Here is a 19722-nt window from a genome sequence, read left to right as displayed (position 1 = left end):
TGCGGCTCAATTCCTAACAGGCCACGGATTAGTACTGGTCTACAGCCTGGGAGTTGGGGATCCCTGCTTTAGATCATACTACTTTTAAGAGTAATCCTATATATTAATTAACAATAATCTAATTTACGTTACTATACACTTAGAAACAGAACTATTCATTTTAACACAATTGCTATTTTATGTAAGTTCCTTTAAAAATTCTGTTTTCCAAAGTAGGTAAAACTTTCCATTATAATTATCAAATGATAATTTCCATTGTTCAAGTATCAAATCTGTCTGTCAATAATGCCATAAAAAGCATTAAATTTAATACTAACTCATTAAATTATGATAAATATTCCTAGCATAAAAATAAACTAAAGATTTATTAGAATTTAGAACTTACACTTCCAAGACCTCCAATTAATTTTTTATTTTTTACTTTTGTAAAAAGGAAAGTTTCATAAGAGCTAAACTTATGCAGAATAGTGAAAACAAAGAGAAATGTCTCATATTTGATATTCAAAATTTGTTACCTATGCCGTGAGAACACTACTACATGCATAAGTCTGGTCTTAAACAGACATGAACCAATAAAACCTTTATCTTCCCAGATTATTAGTACAACTGAAGTGGTCCTAAAATCTTACCTGTCTGTTAGACCATACGCCAAATCAAGCATGTCATTCTCCTCATCAGTAATTGCTTCTAATTTCTCATACATGTGTTTTTCAAAGATGAGGTGACAGGTAGAGCAAGCCAAGGTTCCTTCACATGCACCTACAAAAACAACAGACACTGAACATACTCCCTTCTATATTAAACACAATTCAAAACAGGTTTGAATTAATTTAATTATTTCTGAATTTAGAATCAGCATTAGCATATATAAATAAGATTTCCAAATAATAATGAGAATTAGGGACACCCTCCCCCCCCCACACACACAAATTTGAAATCACTTACACGTATTATTTCAAAAAGATTCTGAAGCTCAACAAAATTTAAAGCCTTATGGCGTGTAAGAGAAATTAGAGAACAACTAAATCTACATCTAAATATATATGAACATATAATATATACATATACATTTATATAATGCACAAATATATATACACACCACTTTATTGGAACAAGTAGCTTACTTTTCTATTTTTTGTACAAATTTGAAACATTTCACAGAAAAAGATTAAATGGATACATTTTACTTAAAATGAGGGAGGCTTCCTCTGCTTAAAAATATATTCATCAAGTTTGAAAACTCCTGCAGTGAAAGGAGAATTAGTGTAGTGAGACCCTGAGGTCACAGGTTCCCGCTCTAGATGGACCTACCACACCCTCTGCTGAGTGCTGGGCAAGCCTCTCAAGGGCTTCAGTTTTCTTCTCATCCATATAATGAGACTGAAGTAGATGATCTCTAACGGCCTGTTGGCTCTAATATTTTAACACTCCGTAGAGAAAAATTACCATTCTCAATGGATTTATTCATTAGTATTCTATAAATATATACTCATCTTGATTTCTATTTTTATCTTATCAATACCCAATGTAGACAAACTCAAAACTAAAATGGCAAATCCCTCTGGAGATACTGTGGGACAAAAATCAGGAAATCCAGCCTCTTTTTGTCTTCAAAATGTAAGTAAAACAAATCTTACAAAATATCCCCAGTGACTTTAATTTTAAAAGCTTTTACTTCCCTTTAGATTTGTTATTAAAAAACAAATCCCAAGGACTGCCAGCCAGGTGTAATGGAAGATGCAGGAAAACAAAACTCAGTCTAGGGCAGGATGAAATGTGTGGGAGCTGCAGAGGCAGCAGACAGAGCATGGAGGACCTCCCACGCCCTAAGGAACTTGAACTTGTTCTATAAACCCATTATCCTCCACCTTGTTTCCTGACACACTGGGTGGGTAACTCATATGCTCAGGTGACCATCTTTCATAGCGGATTGCCACAGAGATGACATTGGCCAGGGGGTTATGGACACTTGTCACTCCACTTCTCTCTCCAAGATCCAGCCCCTAGAGAGATGGTGGTTGTGAACCTCTACTACAGGTTACAGGAAATTGCTAAAGAATTTTGAGCAGGAAAGTGACGTCCATATTTTATTTTGGAGAGCTCTCACTGGTGGCTGTGTGTAAAAAATGAATTTGAGATGAACAAGACAGAAGCAAAAGCCAAGAGATTTCACCAAGAAGGAGGGGGAAAAGAGGGAAGGAAGGGTCAGAGTAGAGAGAGCTAAGGAGAGAGCCCCCTGCTAGAAAGGAAGTCAAAATAAGAATGTCCCAGATGGTAAAGAACCAGAAAAGTACAATGTCAGAAAAGCCCAGGGAAAAAAGAGCGAGCACACAACGTGGTCTCAATCAACTTGGAATACAAAGAAAAGTTCGTGTGCCAATCAATCCCTCCAGAAAAATTTAGGACAATCCTTTTTGTACCACCTGGTCAGATGAAATGAAGAGTTATCATCCATGTTCCAGCTCTTCATATGCTTTAAACTCTCTCTTCCCTAGGAAACTTCAATTCTTTTACCTTCTCTTAAAGATTTTATTTTCACTCTCTAATAGAATTTTTAATTCCCTCGAAGGAACCTTGCCAATTGTTTCCATATCTTGCTTAAGTTGCCAAGTTCAGAGCTAAAGAGAATATATACAGAAAATTAATTTTCAGTTCCTACATGGTAAGATCCCATTACACATTCTAGTTCACATTTATTCTTTAAATAAATGCATTACATTCAGGATCCCTCCTTATTTTATGGTCCCTTTCAAACTTTTCCCACTACGACTTGTCAATAGGTATCATTTTCTTATTCTTTGTACTAAAAGAAACTCGAATATTAACAGAAACTTTAAGAATCACAATGAAATCACCTCAGCCTGTATAAGATGGATAACAATGAACCAGAGAAATAAAATGGTCATATTGTGATACTAGTATAGGAAAAAAATCTGAGGCAAAGATTTACAAGATCTCAGATATATTTCTTTGAAGAAATAGACAATCCTACAAAATAAGACCAAAATAAGATATCTGAGCAGTGTTTTAGTTTTTTTTAATTAAGCTTATGTGTTCTATAAAAAAATATATATATTTTTAGAGAACAGTGAAGATATGTCTCTGAAAAGAGTATTCAGAAAAAAAGATTTTAAAACAAGTCTAAAACTTCGTTTTGTTCTATTTTTATCTCATAAAAAATTACTTTTTCATGATAGCTATTTCCTCCAATTTATTAGTTTCCTGGTCTTGTAGTCAGAGGTAGTCTCCAATTAATAAGTACCTCACTTTTGTCTTTTTGGTATACAGGTCTATGAATTTTAACATATGTATGTTTGTGTTAGCACAACCATAATTCAGGTACAGAACAGTTTCATCACCCCCAAAAATTCCCTTGAGCTGCCCTTTTGGAGTCACACCTTTCCCTACCCCTAACCTCTGGCAACCACTAACCTGTTCTTCATCCAATAGTTTAGTCTTTTCCTGAATGTCATGTAATCGTATAGTATGTAACCTTTTAAGACTGGCTTATTTCACTCAGCATAATGCCTTTGAGATTCATCCAAGTTATCACGGTATCCACAATTCATTCCTGTTTTACTACTGAGAAGTATTCCATTATATGGATGCACCAGTTATTTCTAGTAGGTATATAATGGAATCACATTATAGTTTTCATGTGCATTTCTCCAAAAATTGAAGAGGTTGAATATCTTGGGTTTTTCTCTGGGGGGAGAGGGGACGGGCTTTCCATCATTTTTCAACAAAGTCATTTGGGAGAATGGCATCATCATTCATCTCTTGTACTACTAACAGAAAGTTCTACATGGCATAGAGTTGTGCATATGTACAAGTTCAGGTTCAGTACCCTTGACTATCTATCTTTTTATGTGCTTATTTGTCATCTCTATATTTTCTTTGGTGAAGTTTCTGTTCATGCCTTTTACTCATTTTTAAACTGATTGTTTGTTGTCTTACTGTTCTGTTTTGAGAGTTCCTTACATATTAGGGATACAAGTCCTTTATTGAAGATGTGCTTTGCAAATATTTTTCTCTCACTCTGTAGCTTATCTTTTCATTCTCTTAACAGTATCACTGGTAGAGCAAAAATGTTTGATTTTGATGGAAGTCCAATTTATAATTTTTTTTCTTTCATAGATTGTGCTTTTAGAATCATGTCTAAGAATTCTTTGCCTATCCCCAGGTTCAAAGATTTTCTCCCAAGCTTTCTTTTAAAAGTTTCAGTTTTAAATTTTATATTTAGATCTAAGTCATTTTTGAGTTAAGTTTTATACAAAGCACAAAGTTTAGGTACAGATTTTTTCTCTGTATGGATGTCCAATTCTTCCAACATTATATCCTTTGTTGAAGAGAGTATCCTTTCTTCATTAACTGCCTTTGTACCCTGGCCAAAGCCAAGAAGTGGAAACAACCCAAATATCCATCAGGTGATGAATATATAATAAAAGGTGGTATGTCCATAGAACGAAATATTATTTGGCCATAAAAAAGGAATGAAGTACTGACACATGCTTCAACACAAACCTTAAAAATATTATACTAACTGGAAGCAGCAAGTTATAAAAGATCACGCATAACAATACCATTTATATATAGTATCCAGAATAGGCAAATCTATAGATATAAAAAGTAAGTAAGTGGTTGTTTAGGGGTAGGGAAATGGGGCATTGAGGAGTGATAGTCAAAGGGTACAGGATTTCTATTTGGGGTGATGAAAATGTTTTAAAGCTAATTGTGGTGAGGGAGTGAACAGCAGCAAGATGGCCAAAAAAGATGTCCCTCAATCATATTTCACTCTCAACAACAATTTGGCATCCATCCTCAGACAAAAGTGCCTTTGTAGCAGCCATGGGATCCAGGTAGGAGACTGAAACTCCTGTGCAGTCCAACAATGAGAGTCATTTTGAGAAGACACTGCCAAAGAGGCTGATTTCTCTCTCACCTCATCCAGAGTACTAAGTTGTGAGCTGAACCAGGGTGGCAGAGTGGCTGGAAGATCAGCAGCCAGGGTTTGGAAAATATCGAAGGGACATGGATCTTACTAAACATGTCACTGAAACTATTGGGAGGCCCACTCATGAGTGCTTAGAACGTCTCACCCACAGATTCACTCAGCTGGCCCACAGGCACCCCAGCATTCTGCACATCTACTCACACATCCCCCCACCCAGTGACCAACTCCTTGTCCACGCTCCAAACTATGACAATAGTGAGCTTAGGCAGACAGCTAGTAAGCATGCACAGAAAGCCAGCACAAATCTGTAGGCCTAGGGGAGACTACCCTTAGGAAAGTAAAGGGGAGGTTGTCAGCACAGAGTGTGGCTCTGCAGAAATGAAAGAAGGCATATAAGCTTAAGAATTCCACAACGAGAGGGAGACTGTGTGGAGCAGGTGAATCCACTGAAGGCCTGAGAGAGCCTCAGAATCCCTAGCAGGGCTGAGGAAAGGTATTTCTCTGCTGAAGTCAGTCAGTAAGGATTGCAGGAGGTGACTGCTACTTCAAACGCAAAGCCAGCAACACAAGGCTTCAAGGAACAAGAAAAATAAAAGAAACATGATACCACCAAAAGAACACAATTTTCCAGTAACAGCCCCCAAAGACATGAAGATATGCTATTTACCCAATAAAGAATTCAAAATAACTGTTTTAAAGCTCAGTAAGCTCCAAAAAAATTTAAAAACCAGACAATTAAACGAACTCAGGAAAACAATGCATGAACAAAATAATAAGTTTAACAAAGAGCTAGAAATTGAAAAAGAGAACTAATGAGTAAGATGAAAAAAAAGCAATAGAAACCATCAACATCAGAACAGATCAAGCAGAAGAATCTGTAAATTAGAAGACAGGACCTTTGAAGTTATTCAGTCAGAGACCCCCAAAAGAAAAGTTAAGAAAGCCTACGTGATCTATGATACTAAAATAAACATGCGAATTATTGCAGTCCTGGAAGGAGAACAGAGGGAAAAGGAGGCAAAAAGCTTATTTAAACAAATAATGGCTGACAATTTCCTAAATCTAGAAGAGATTTGGACATCCAAGTTCATGAAGCTCATAGGTTCCTCAAATAAACTCGACCTAAAACTATCAAAAATCAAAGACAAGGGAGAATCTTAAAAGCAGTAAGAAAAAAGAAGCTTGTAATTTATAAGGAAACCCCATTAAGTTGCAACTGGCTATCTCAGGAAAAATCTTACAGGTCAGGAGACAGTGGGATTAACTTTTTGACATGCTGACATTAAAAAAAAAACAAAACTGCCAACCATGAATACTCTTTCCAGCAAAGTTGTCCTTCAGAAATGAGAGATAAAAACTTTCCCAGACAAAAGCAGAAGTTCTTCACCCCTAGACCTACCTTATAAGAAATACTAAAAGGAATTCTTGAAGCTAAAATGAAAAGATACTAATTACTAACATAAAAACATATGAAAACAGACAACACACTGGTAAAGGTAAGTATACAGTCAAATTTAGAATACTCCAGTCCACCGAAAGAACAGAGTTAGATACACTTTTGTCAGACAAAACACTTTAATTCAAAACCTGTAATGTGAGATTAAGAAGGCAATTACAAAATGATAAAGGAGTCAACTCATAAGATATAACAATTTTAAATATATATGCACCCAACATGAGCACCCCAAAATATTAAGCAAATAGTAACAGATCTGAAGAGAAAAATAAACAATACAATATTAGAGGACTTCACTATCCCAATTTCAACAATGGATAGATTATCCAGGCAGAAAACCAACTGGAAAACACCGGACTAATGCTTTTAACCAAATGGACTTAATGAACATATAAAGAATATTCCACCCAAAAGTAGCAAAATACGCATTCTTCTCAACTACTCACTGAACACTGTCCAGGATGTATCATATGTTAGGTCACAAAACAAACCTTAAAATTTTAAGATTAAAATCATACCAAGTATATTTTCCAACAACAATGGTATGAAACTAGCTGGGTCATATACTCCCACTACCAGAATGGGGTACAAAACAGAGAAAGGAGTCTCTAATTTGTAGCATATGTAGTGTGTGTGTGTGCACACATGTGCACGCGCATGTATGCGTGTAGTAGCTAGGTCCGGGAAGTTAACGTGTTCTTAATCAGCACTGCAGATAGAAGTTGCAATGCATTTTCTCATAGAAACCAGGCTGTAAATAATAACTGAGTTAGTTATGAAGGAGTAGGTTCTGTGGGTTGGCCTGAAAATTCTGCCACCATATAGAACATTATTTTCATGGGAAAACTCCAAATGCCCAGTAGTTGAATGGAAAATGGATCTGGAGAAAAAAAATCTATTCATAAAATGGGTAATGTCTGTTGTTTTTTATTCTTATCACATACACAGGGAACTCTATAGAACAAGCAGTAGGAGGCAATTTATTAAAGGAAAAAGGATACAAAAGCAACAACCACTATTGTCTATCTAAAACTGACAGCTGATCAGAATATGAGTACACAAATATAATGACACATGTGGAGAGATGAGGATTCAAAGTATAAAACGTATGCTTATATACAGCCCCAAAGCAATATTGGTGACTGTCAGCTTTTAGTGCTTTATAAATGGTTGGTTATGTAAGAGTATATTAATGGGGAAATATGTGTGTACATATACACATACATAAGTATGTATATATGTATACCTATATGTTTATATATACAGAGATACATGATACACTACACACATGTAAGCGTAAAGTGATTTCATTTCATGAGGGATGTATTCAAAGATTTTGAAAATTAAGTCTCATAATTTGAGTTCTTTTCTCAATGAAACAAAAGATAAAGAGATGGGTTCTTATAGTTCATAACTATGATCCTCATATCATATTTTTGTTTTAAAATATACTTAGGTAGAACGAACATTTGAAGTAAAACTTTTTACATTACTATATCCACCTTTAAAATAATTAAAAATACCACATGCCTTAGCATAGACGATAATCTTACTTAAAGACACATTATAGCCATTCCGATTTGGCCCCTGGTGCCAGCATTTTATCCATCACCCTTACTTGCTCATATAACAATTTTCAAGAACTTACAGATTGTATGCTTTAGTGCTTTTATTCTGCTGGCATTCTGGCTAACGACTGAGTTCTTTCTCCTACGTTAACAATAATACTATCATGACAGGTTTTTGGCTTTCTTCATAGCATTTTGCCACATCTAACTTCTAACTTCCAAAATAACTCATTTTCAAATATATTTTTCAGCATTAGAATGTAATGAATGATTAGCAGAAAGTGTTATAGGCTTTAAAAATAGTATTAAATTATAATCAGTTTAAACTACCAATACTAGAGTTGACAAAACCATATAGACATTCAGATGTCTGTAAATAGCACAGGTTATATACTAACAAAGGATGGCAGAATGGTACCACTTTAGCTGCAGTAACAAATGTAACAAGTCATATTGCCTGCCAACTTGAAATACCAGATTCTTGACAAAAGTTTTGTGTTTCTATAGTACTGATTTTGCTAGAGTAAGAACCTTAATATTAATCTGTACAATTTCAAATTTGTGTTATTTAAAAATTACATTAAGGATAAATAAGGTATGGTTATTGACAAATTTCAAGGTAAATAATAAATAAAACTCTGGCTTGAGTTTTGTTTTGTTTAAAAAAAAAAAGACTGGTACTAAGCTTTTGTACAAATACTCAGAAATTCTTGCCATAAGTTAATTCCCAGAGAAAGTTAGATATTTGCAGACTATTGTTTCTTTCCTTTCATATAATTTGAGTGTTTGTCAATAGTAAAGGACTGTTTCATGTGTCAGTATACATGTGTGTACTAGTATCATATTAAGATCGTTTTGTCAATCGATTATGATACTGACAAGACAGATGACCCACCCCCATACCTAATCCCTTTCCCAAACAAAAAACCTATTGGATAGCTATGTGGAAATATTATAAACTGAAATGTGAAACTACATATAAACATAAAATCTAATTTTCTAAAATAAAGTTTGATCTAGTATAGCCAAAAATACATTGTACCAATAGGGAGTCAATATACACGAAAGGAATAAATATAAATTTACATGGACATTATCAGGATCTCCCAATTTGAATAATTTCCCTCAAAACAGACATACGAAGGATATAACAGAGAAGAAAAAAACGAAGTCTGAGATTATAACTAGGTATATCTGATTAGAGGTGTAACTGCCCCCTAGTGACAGAATATTATAATACACTCTAAAAACAAATCATCCAAAAGATCTACATTAATATAGAAGCTGGAAATAAGAATGCTTAAAATTGATGTTGCTTCCAAAATTTACAATTATTCCTTTTTCCTTCATTTGTTCATTCATTTATTACTTCGCTTTATATACAATAAGGAATAAAACAGGAATGATTTTATCCTTCATTGCAGTCTCTTGAAAGATATGCAAATAAACAAAGAAATATATAATTAACAGATTATGATAAATGCTATGAAAGAAATGAACAGGATGCTGTAATGGAGAATAATGAATTTGGGGTAATAAGAGACACCCTATTTTGGCTTAGGTGGCTGGGCAAAGCCTTGCTAAGGAAGTACGTATAAACTAAGACTAGGCAGATGAAAGTCCTGTGTATAGGATTTTCAAGATGGACATGGGTGGGAGTGGAAGTGTACTAGGCAGCAAAAAAATGTAGTGTACAAAGTCTCAAAATTAAAAATTCTTGATCTCCTTTCATCTTTATTCTAGAAATTGGCTTAGGCTTAACTCTATCTTTTGTGAACCTAGTTTAGCTTATCTCGAGTTTATATTCATATGCCAAAATTCTGGACATGTTAGGATGCTTGATCTTTAAAGCTTCTAAGTCTACATAAGTGCAGAATTCTTATTAAACTACTGAAGACTGGAAATTTTCTGTATTTCTGGTGTACTAAGGATAAAAAGATTGTTTTAGTGGTTATCTTGGTATAAGATAATGGGAAGTCTTTTCTAATGTATAATAAACAGTGAACCTGTATTAATAACTACATTAACGATAACAGTTAATGTTTAAGTAATTGTCTTCACAGCCACTGTAGTTATGAGGCCGCAGGTTTTTTAAGGCTTTTGTAACTGGGGGTAGGAGAATGAGAGTAGGCCAAGTTAAAATACCACATCCTATTGTTCTTAGCAAGGTAGGCACTTACTAAGTACTTTATTTCCAATATCCCATTTCATCTTTAAACCCATGAGGTTAGAGTTATTATAATCCTATTTTACAGAAGAAGAAAACTGAGGCATAAAAATATTAAAGTAGCTTGCTCCAGGCCTCATGGCTAATAAGTAACGGCGTTGGTTTTAGAACCACAATCTGTATAATTCTAGTCTATGCCCCATTATGCTACATACTACTTTTCATTTGTGAAAGAATAATTAAGAGAAACTAAGTTTAGTTAAAAGTATAGCTAAATATGAACTCACGAGGGAGATAAAAATATAAATTTTATAGAATATATACTGTATATAAATTATCAATGAGTTCTTTCACTAAATAAGTCATTCCTAACCATGGTATGTATGTGAATCGTGTGGGGCGTTTTAAAAACTTACCTGCAAAACTTCCCACAGATGATGTCTGCACTTTTAAAAGTCCTACAGATTCTAACTCAATCCCATCAAGAACCACTTCATAAGAATAAAAACTCCTTAAAATTAGTACTATATAAACTATTTAATCACCTAATTCCTGTAACAGTTCACACAGGAAAGATACTTCTTAGAGAAAATGGCACAAAGGAAAAAGCAGAAGTTTAAGAATTAGAGAGACTTAGGTTTGAATCTTAGCCCACTCACTTGCTATAATGTACGACTCAAGGGAAAATTAACTTCTCTAAATGTTAGTTTCTTCACCTATAAAATGGAAATTTTTTTAAAACATCTACCTCTTAGAATTGCTGCAATCATAGATAATGCATGCAGGAATGTAGTAAGTGCTCAACTGGTAGTTGTTATAATTAATCCCAAAATTGCCGAAACAAATATTAGATTTGGAAATTCAACAAAAATAGTGAGTGCCAACCTAGGACAAAGTATACTCTGTGAAGTTACCAAAGTGATAACAGTCTTCCAAGAGCTCATGATCTAATAAAAGAGCGGGACATTCTCTCTAAAAAGGGAAATTGTAAGAAGCATTAACACAGAGAGGTATATTTCATATATCATGAGGAAATGGAGGAAGGAGAATTCTGATGTAGAAACGGTTCTTAAAACTGCAGTATGAACTGTGCCTTAAAAGAAACATATGTTCCTTGGACCTTATTCCAGATCAAAGGTTCGTAAACTTTAACATGCATCAAAATTACACGGAGGGTTTGTGAAAACACACATCGCTAAGCCCTACCCCAGAGTTTCTGATTCAAGAGATCTGGAGTGGGGCCTGAGAACCTGCATTTCCCAAGTGACATTGATGCTACTGGTTAAGAGAAACTTCTTCAAGAACTATCACTCTGGACAGAGAGTGCTTGAGCAAAACTGATAAGTGATATACAGGGTTATCCCTGAGCTGTATAATATGGGCTTTGTGTGAGTAGTTAAGGAATATGGTTAGAAGTCTAGAAGAAACTTAATAAAAACATTGCCTTCTCTAATAAGAGGTAGATAAATTACCCTTCCTAGGAAGGTGATCTAACATTCAGGATTAAGTTAAAACTATTTAATTACCCCTCATGATATGAAATTATCTTTAATCTGTTACCTTTCAATACCACTTGCTATTCCCAGCTTTGCATTACACAGGTAAACATTAAGGTAATGAGGCAACAGTAGATTGGGGGCACAAAGATAATTAAATGTAAAAATATTAGAAACAGTGTCACTCTTATTCTTTATAAATAATAATAAATAAATTAATAAATAAATAATAATAAATAAATGAGACTATAACACTAATACATCTTGAATTTTAATACTTTATTTAGTGTGCTATAGGTTAAAATTATTCAAAAACACAGAGTTGAAACCTATTCAATAGTGTCATTTATAAATTTCGAAGAATCTCCCATACTCACCAAAACCATCAATATCTAGATTATTTTCAACCACAACGTCTAGCAGAGAGTCACCAACTTTTCCTTCGGCTGTTAATGTTTCACCATCGCGGTTTAAAAAGTGGACTGTTACTTTATCTTCTGAGCTGGAAAAGGAAGCAGAGTTATATTATTTTCAGTAATTTCAAAAGATACTTTAAAATAATTGGTTTAAGAATATGTTGCAAGGTTAAAGAAATGGTGTGTGTGGGTGTTTGTGCGCACATGCACATGCAAATATGCTCTTTTATAGTATTTTCTTTTCTTTCCAAAGTTCATTTGGGAAGAAGACACCACAAATCAAGGGTATGTCTATCTGCCTACCTACCAGCAGAGCTCTAGCACTTTAAAGGAAATGGCAACATTGTACAGTTGTCAAAAATGGTATATTACTATACCATTTACAGCATTGTACAGGTAATATACCATTTACAGCATTGTACAGGGAATATAGTCAATGGTATAGTAATAACTATGTACAGTGTCGGCTGGGTACTAGGCTTATCTGGGGAAGGGGGGGGTCACTTCATAAGTTATATAATGCCTAACCACTATGCTGTACACCTGAAACTAATATAATATTGAATGTCAACTGTAACTGAAAAAAAATTTTTTTAATTAAAAAAAGAAATAACAACTACAACACTAGCAAGGCCATGTGTCTCTCTATGTACACCATGTACGTCCTTAGTGGTCATAGTCACAGATTACAGTCATACAAAAACATTCAGCAATCATTATCACTCATGAAGTCTATTTTACTCTCACACAGCTCTAAAAATCAATGTCTCTATGAATGTATCCTGAAAAACTAGACCATGGTTGGGGTGAGCTTTAGAAAAACAAATCATTCTGCTATCAACAAGGCAACTGTCCAGGTGTCTGATAAGTCCTGTTGTTGACAGGCAGCGGTTTGAGTATCTGAACATATTATTTTGGTCTACTTTGTATAGTCAAAAATCAAAGTGACGAGAAAAGGGTGTTTGTTTGAATCTGTAGGAAGATAAATATACCTCCTATGTTCCTCTATAGGATATTATATTATCTATCAGCTAGCTGATCTAAATTTCTTTCCCTTCTCACAAACATCGCACCAAAATTTGGGAAAAGAAATTATACTAGTGACTGGATCCTTATTCTCCACTACTGGTCATTGTAATTTTTACCTCACAATTGAAAAGATGTACTTCAGCATAAAATAATTAGTTGTAATTTTCACTACTGCTAGTAGCTAGTAGTCCGTCAAAGAAAACTTTGTTAATATCAGTAAAATTTACAATTAAATAACTCCAGAGCTATAAATATCTTGAAAATTGTCAAATCAAATTATCTCATTTTACAAACAAGGCAACTAAAGCCCCTCTCAGATAATGGCCTCTCTAATATTTCAACACTGAAAAAAAATTCATTAATTAAAAATTATCAAAAGTGTGTGAAAGTCCCTCAAAGAGCCTTTGCTCTCCAACTTTTCATAGCAAAAAAAAAAAAGCTTTAAAAACAAGTATTTTGAAAATTATTCATGATTTTCAAGGTAGAATGGCTGAGAATGAAGATACTCTGGAGGCAGGGGGACTAATTTGTAAGTTATTAAAAGAGCATAAACTAAGCAAGGATGTAGGAAATATTGACTTAAGAAATATTCAGGAGGTAGAAAGACAAGATTTCATGCTCTGGGAAGTAAATATGATCCTTCCAAATCCACTATCGATTTATCAGCCAACAGCTCAAAAAACTATGTTCTTCACTTGTTACCTTTTATTCACAGTCATCTATTCTGCTCAAACACAGCAGATATTTTAACAAATCTGTCAAAGGTTGCTGTGCTAAAGTTCTTAACAGAATTCTAACAGGGGAATTACAGCTGCTGATGCCTACCCTTTCACCATATAAGGCAGCCAGGGATGGTTGGTCCAAGAATAGGGCCCAGTCCAGGGATCCCGATTTCTATAGCTACCTTAACTCTTTCAAATGACCCTATGAGCTAAAGAATTATCAACTACTATAGTGCTCAAAAAAAAAAAAAAAAGACATGAATTTTAGTTCTACTTTCGCCAGCTACTTAATATGGAATTTTTATTCCCAATTATCTACCCTTACCCCATCTACCTCACAGGATTTTAAGAGTCTAATGAAATAATATATAAAAAGCTCTTTGCAACTTAAATCATTACAAAATATAAAGTATTTTATGAGTGTATTTTGGAGTTAAGGGAGTTTTTTCGACTCTCAATTACTGATAGCTTATCTAAATGTTAAATTTCAAATCAGAACTGCAGTTTCTAGACTGGTGTGTCAATCAACCTTCATATGTTCTATACCTGCAATGTCCAATACAGTAGCTATTAGTTACTGAGTATTTGAAATGTGGCCAGTGCAACTGAAAAACTCTTTGATTTTAACTGTAATCATCTTAAACTTAAATAACCACATGTAGTTAGTGGTGACTGGACTGGGAAGCACAAATCTCAGATATAAGAGTTGGAAAATCTAGTTGTAGCTCCAAAGATGTGATAGGAAGCACAAGGCCATCAAGAGAAACTGTGCCAGTGAAGAGGAAAGCAGGATTATGAGGGAATAAAACAAACATGTTTCCCTTTAAAACAACTCAATAATACCCAAATCCAAACGATAAATTTGAGTAAAATAATTCCGATTTACAAAAGCATTTATGTTCTTTAAATACTAGTTACACAAGTATGTTAATTGCCTGTCCCAATTTTTCAAGAAAGCATCTAGTAGAAAACAAGGCTTCCATTTAGAGGGATGTCAAAAGCAGGAAAATGTAGAGAAAAGAGAAAACAAACAGGGACAAATCCGGCTTGCCTTCTGAGTTAATACAACAAATTTATTGAGCAACCACTAAATAATAAGATTAAGGGGAAAAAAATAGGACTAAGTCCTACACAAAGAAGAATACAAATCTCCCTCCAGTTCTTGCTTCCTACTACATGCAAGCAGTGGATCAGAGCGCAGTTCAGATAATAATCCTGTGAGGCCTTTGCTATTGTTCCCCGCACTTATAAATGGGGAAATTGAGGTTTATAGAGATTGAAGAAGTTAGTAAATGCCAAAGTCCAGTTTAAAACCCAGCTTTGCCTCTCCAATACAGGGGCTTTACCCTATATAAACTGGAAGAGAGCATACAGGGAAGCATGGGCCTGGTTTGAAAATAAATAAATAAGCAAGCATGTAAGTAAGTAAGTAAGTAAAGTAAGTAAGTAAGTAAGTAAGTAAGTAAGTAAATAAATAAATAAATAAAACTTGCTGGCCGGGATCACAATGGAGTGCATCTTATGAAGGTCACCGCAGGTTCCAGGAAAAGGGTAGATCCGAGCCAAACCACATGGACAAACAGCGGCAGCAAAGTGCCCCGCTTTCCTCAGGGCACAAGAGGCCCTCGGAAAGGGAGATCGGGGATCCCAGGTCCCCGTTTCCCACCAAGCGTCGGTGCTTCGGTAAAGTAGCTTTGCGGCTCGACATTAGGGAGACCAGAGCCAGCACCGAGCCTCAGGGAAGGGCCGCGAGGATCGCCGCCGAGGAGGGTCGAGAGGCGGGCGGTCTGGGTGTGTGCGGGAAACGCGAGAGTCCGAGAAAAGCCCGCGGGGCGAGAAACTCGGCCCTGGGATCAGGACAACCCCCGGGCAGGGCACGTACTCCTGGATGAGGGACCCCCTACCCGCACGCGCGCCGGCCCGCGCCTCACCTGCTTCGCGCCCGCGCCGACAAGCTCAGTGTCCGGCCCGGCTCGGCGCTCCCGCCTCGGCCCCGGCTTCCCGGGAGGCCGCCGGCTCCCGCGCGGGCTCCGGCGAGAAGCAGCCACCGACCCGCCGCGCCGCCAAGGGCCGCGGAAGAGGCGCGCAGGAGCCGAGCGCCCCCCGCGGCGGCCATAGCCGGGGTTCGGGTAACAACCGGATGCGACGCAGGCCGCACGGCTACGGCCGCGAGAGGCTACCCGAGCGCGGGCGGGCAGTGGCGCGGGCGCCCGACGCCCGCGGGTCACTGCGAGGGTCCTGCCGGGCTGAGGGCCGAGAGGTTCCGCTCCCTGCGCGCACTGACGGCTCCACGCGCCCTCCCCGTGACCTATAAATCCTTTAGCTCCCCAAGCGCAGCCCCTCCCCCTGCAGGTTCCCACGCCTCCCGGAAGGATTTTTTTAGGGGGCGGAGCTAAACGCTTTGCTTTTCTGCGTTCTGACCGGGTTTTGTTTTAACTGTGATACTTTGTTAATCTACTAGGGTTGCCATGCAGGGACAATGAATTGTGAAAGATAACTGAATGTCGGACAGAAAGGCGCAGTAAAACAACCGCTAGTTAACTAAGCCACTTTCTTCCGTGCCGCCCTGCCCTCTACCTCCCCGTTAAAAACAAAAAACAAACAACAACAAAAAAACGCGGTTGATTTCTGTCATCTTGGAGTTCAAACTAGAGTGAAAGGGAATTCTGGGCGTTATCAAACAAGGACAGTAGGAGAAAACTTCAGCAATTTCAGAATGCCAATAGGCATGATACGCAGAGAGATAATTATGACTATAAAGTTATAAATGACCAAAATGAATAAACGTGGAATACTGGAGAAGGCAGATAATAATCCTAGTTCCATATGGAAAATAAATGAGTACTTGAAACCCACGAGACATAAAAGGAAAATTTTGATGAACTGAGAGTTTTAAAATACTTTTACGAAAACCAGAAGGCTAAATTATTTTAAAATACTTTATTGTGGTGAAAAGAGCACAGGCTTTGAGGTCAGAAATTAATGTTCAAATCCAAGGTCTACTACCACTTTTGAGCTCCAAGACCTTGGATAAATTATTCTCTTAGAGGATCAGAGTTTTCATAACAGTTTCAGGGATAAGATGTTCCATCCCTCAGGGCCATTCTGAGGGTTAGACAAACTAACACACAACGCACAACGGGCATAGTGCGTCACAAACAATGATGGATAACTTCCTGGGTCTGCCTTCCTAAGGTTACTCTTAAAGAGTCTAAAGGCCAAAGTCAAATAGATACAGCAAATATGCTAAGCACAAGAAAAGATACTTGAATGACTATTTAGAACAATAAAGAATAGATCTGAGAAAAGTCTCTCCAGACACTGTATGGTGGGCATTGAATGATGGCAGACAGACAGCAGTCATTCAGCTCCTGCATTTCCTCAATCTGACCATAAATAGAAAGACCGTCAAGTTGGAAAGAATACAACAAACCCTGGCAAGTAATTCAGAAAAGAAGATTGTAAAAGAACAGTTAATTTTTTATAGGCTCAATCTCCAAAGTCAGGTGAATTAATTGTAGGAAGAAAACTCGAAAAAAAAATTGCAGATATTCCCTCTCCTCTCAGCCCACCTATAGCAATCCAGCTTCAAATCGGTTGTGGCACTTATAGCTGAACATGTTAACTTATAGCTTTTTGCTCTGTAGTTGTTTGTACACATAATTTATCTTAGTAGCCCCCACACTACCGGGCACAGGCCCTTGAGCATATCGAATCTTCAATAAGTATTTGTGAATAAATAAATCTCATGTAACTTCCGTTAGTAATCATCAGAATTCATGAAACATGAACATGGAAATTAAAGACAGGGAAAATGGTATTCAGATTTTCAAAGTCAGATAAAGGTTAATTCCAAAGATTATGGACATCAATATTCAGCAGTATTCTAGAGGGGTTCATGAACACAGATAAAAAAGCAATATGGAATTATTAAGGACAAGTTTTACTTATATATTTCTCTGTCTTACAAAACTCTCACCCCTCCATTTTTCACTCCTATTAAAATCCATCCATATTTTGAAACACCTCAAATTATCTTTCCCACAGTTGTTTATTCTTGTAAAACTTGTAGTATCTGTTCTTTCAAGTTGGATAATGTTCATGAAAGTGTTTTTGTAAGCTGTGAAATGTCATAAAAATTCAGATTCATTGTTTATTGAGCACCTACTCTGAGCTTCACGGTACCATGTGCTCCATCACACATGCTTTGTGTAGCTCCTCTAGACTGAAGTTCCCAAGAGCAGGGATGTTCTCTATTCATCTTCATATTCCTAGCCCATAGCATCCATTTAGTAATATCTTTGATAAAAACTGTCTTAGGAACTTTTGCAATTTTATCTCATTACATCACAGCATCTCTGTACCGTAGATATGCCTATAATCAATAAATGCCTTTAATCAACAAATATTTATTGACATTAGGAGTATGTAAATCACTATGCTAGTGCTGAAGACACAGCAGTGAATAAAACAATCCCTGTCCTCTTATTTTTAGATAAGGAAGCTGAGGTACACAGTAGTTGTGACTTTCTTAGAATCCTACTGCTAATAAGTTGCAAACCCAAAGTGTAAATCTAGGTCTTCCTTGTCCCAAGGCAGAAGCACAAGAAATGATCATTTTATTATCTTATTATACAGATGATCCCTGACTTACGATGGTTCAAGTTAAGATTTTTCTACTTTACGATGGTGGGAAAGTGACGTACATTCAATAGAAACTGACTAGGCTAAACTTTGATGGTAGGTTAAGTGCATTTCCAATTTACAATATCTTCGACTTATTTATGGGTTTATCAGGATGTAACCTCATCCTAAGTTGAGAAACATCTGTATTTTATTATCGATTTATATATTATTCATATAATTTTACTATTATATATTATATGATTGATGTATATTTATGTATCATATATTTTTCAACTCTAATTCAATAGTAGATGCCTAAGATTCTACATGATCCACCTACAGGCATAACTGGGAGATATTTAGGTTCAGTTCCACACCACCATCATAAAGTGAATATCGCAATAAAGTGAGTCATAATCTTTTTGTTGGTAGAAGCTCTTGTCTTCAGTTTGTAAAAAACACAACACTTGTAAAGTACAACAAAGTGAAACACAATAAAATGAGGTATGCCTATAATTTAGGGATAAGGTCAGAAATTATTATTATCTAAATTTTTAAAAAGGAGCACAAAATTAAACCTAAGTGCATTTCACCCCAAGAAATCACTCATTCTACCCCCCAGGATTTGTTAATATGGCTGATGATATTGGTGAGTTTCCTAAGGTTAAATTAATTATATAACATGTAAATAAATTACTATTTTTGTATTAATTGATCTTCCTGCCTGCAGTCTTATCTCACTCTAAGGCAATCTCCATGCTGCCTGTAGGCTGATTCTATTAAAATACTGATATGATCATGTTCCTTTCTTTATGAAAATACCTGAATGATGTTCCATCATCATTACGTGATATTCCATTACCATTGGAATGACAATGAAATAGAATTCTATCACCATTTATTAATAGAATAAAACAAACTTCTCAGTTGGACACACAACACCCCTTCAGCTCTTTTCACTGCCCACCCAACATCTATCCTGCCTCATGCCAGCATTGGTTCTGCCTCATGCCTTTCTTCTCTGCAGATTTTGTACTCCACTGCCTGCAGCTGGCTAACACATGGCCAGCCTCCAGAATTCAGTTCGGTCCTTTGCAGGAACGATTCTCTGACAAATGCAACTTTTATGAACCTTACACACTATAAATCCCTCTATTTAGTTTACAATTAAATGTCATATGCAAATAAGAACTTGAATCAAGTGGCTTACTAGGTTTCAAGTCCCATTTATTTAATATTACTTTTCAGGTACTTTTTTAAACTTATTAACATATCCCTCAAATGTTAA

The 19722-nt window shown here is 36.2% G+C and overlaps 1 protein-coding gene across 3 annotated transcripts in view; it reads right to left on the bottom strand.

Moving 5' to 3' along the window:
• The window catches only part of FDX1 (ferredoxin 1), a 38116-nt gene extending 22016 nt beyond the window's left edge, over positions 1–16100 (bottom strand). Inside the window, exons 1-3 of one of the 3 annotated variants that reach the window (XM_039868716.1) lie at positions 15740–16100; positions 12019–12143; positions 630–759 (exon numbers count right to left, since the gene is read on the bottom strand). In XM_039868716.1, the coding sequence (XP_039724650.1) occupies positions 630–759; positions 12019–12143; positions 15740–15924 (440 nt within the window). In that variant the 5' untranslated portion in view covers positions 15925–16100. The remainder of the gene's footprint in view (positions 1–629; positions 760–12018; positions 12144–15739) is intronic. The other 2 variants (XM_039868715.1, XM_039868713.1) reach the window with 2 other exon arrangements.
• Positions 16101–19722: the final 3622 nt, after the last annotated feature.

This window comes from Pteropus medius, unplaced genomic scaffold, assembly GCF_902729225.1.
Source record: "Pteropus medius unplaced genomic scaffold, Ma_sr-lr_union100, whole genome shotgun sequence".
NCBI lineage: Eukaryota > Metazoa > Chordata > Mammalia > Chiroptera > Pteropodidae > Pteropus > Pteropus medius.
This window is presented reverse-complemented; position numbering and strand designations above follow the sequence as displayed.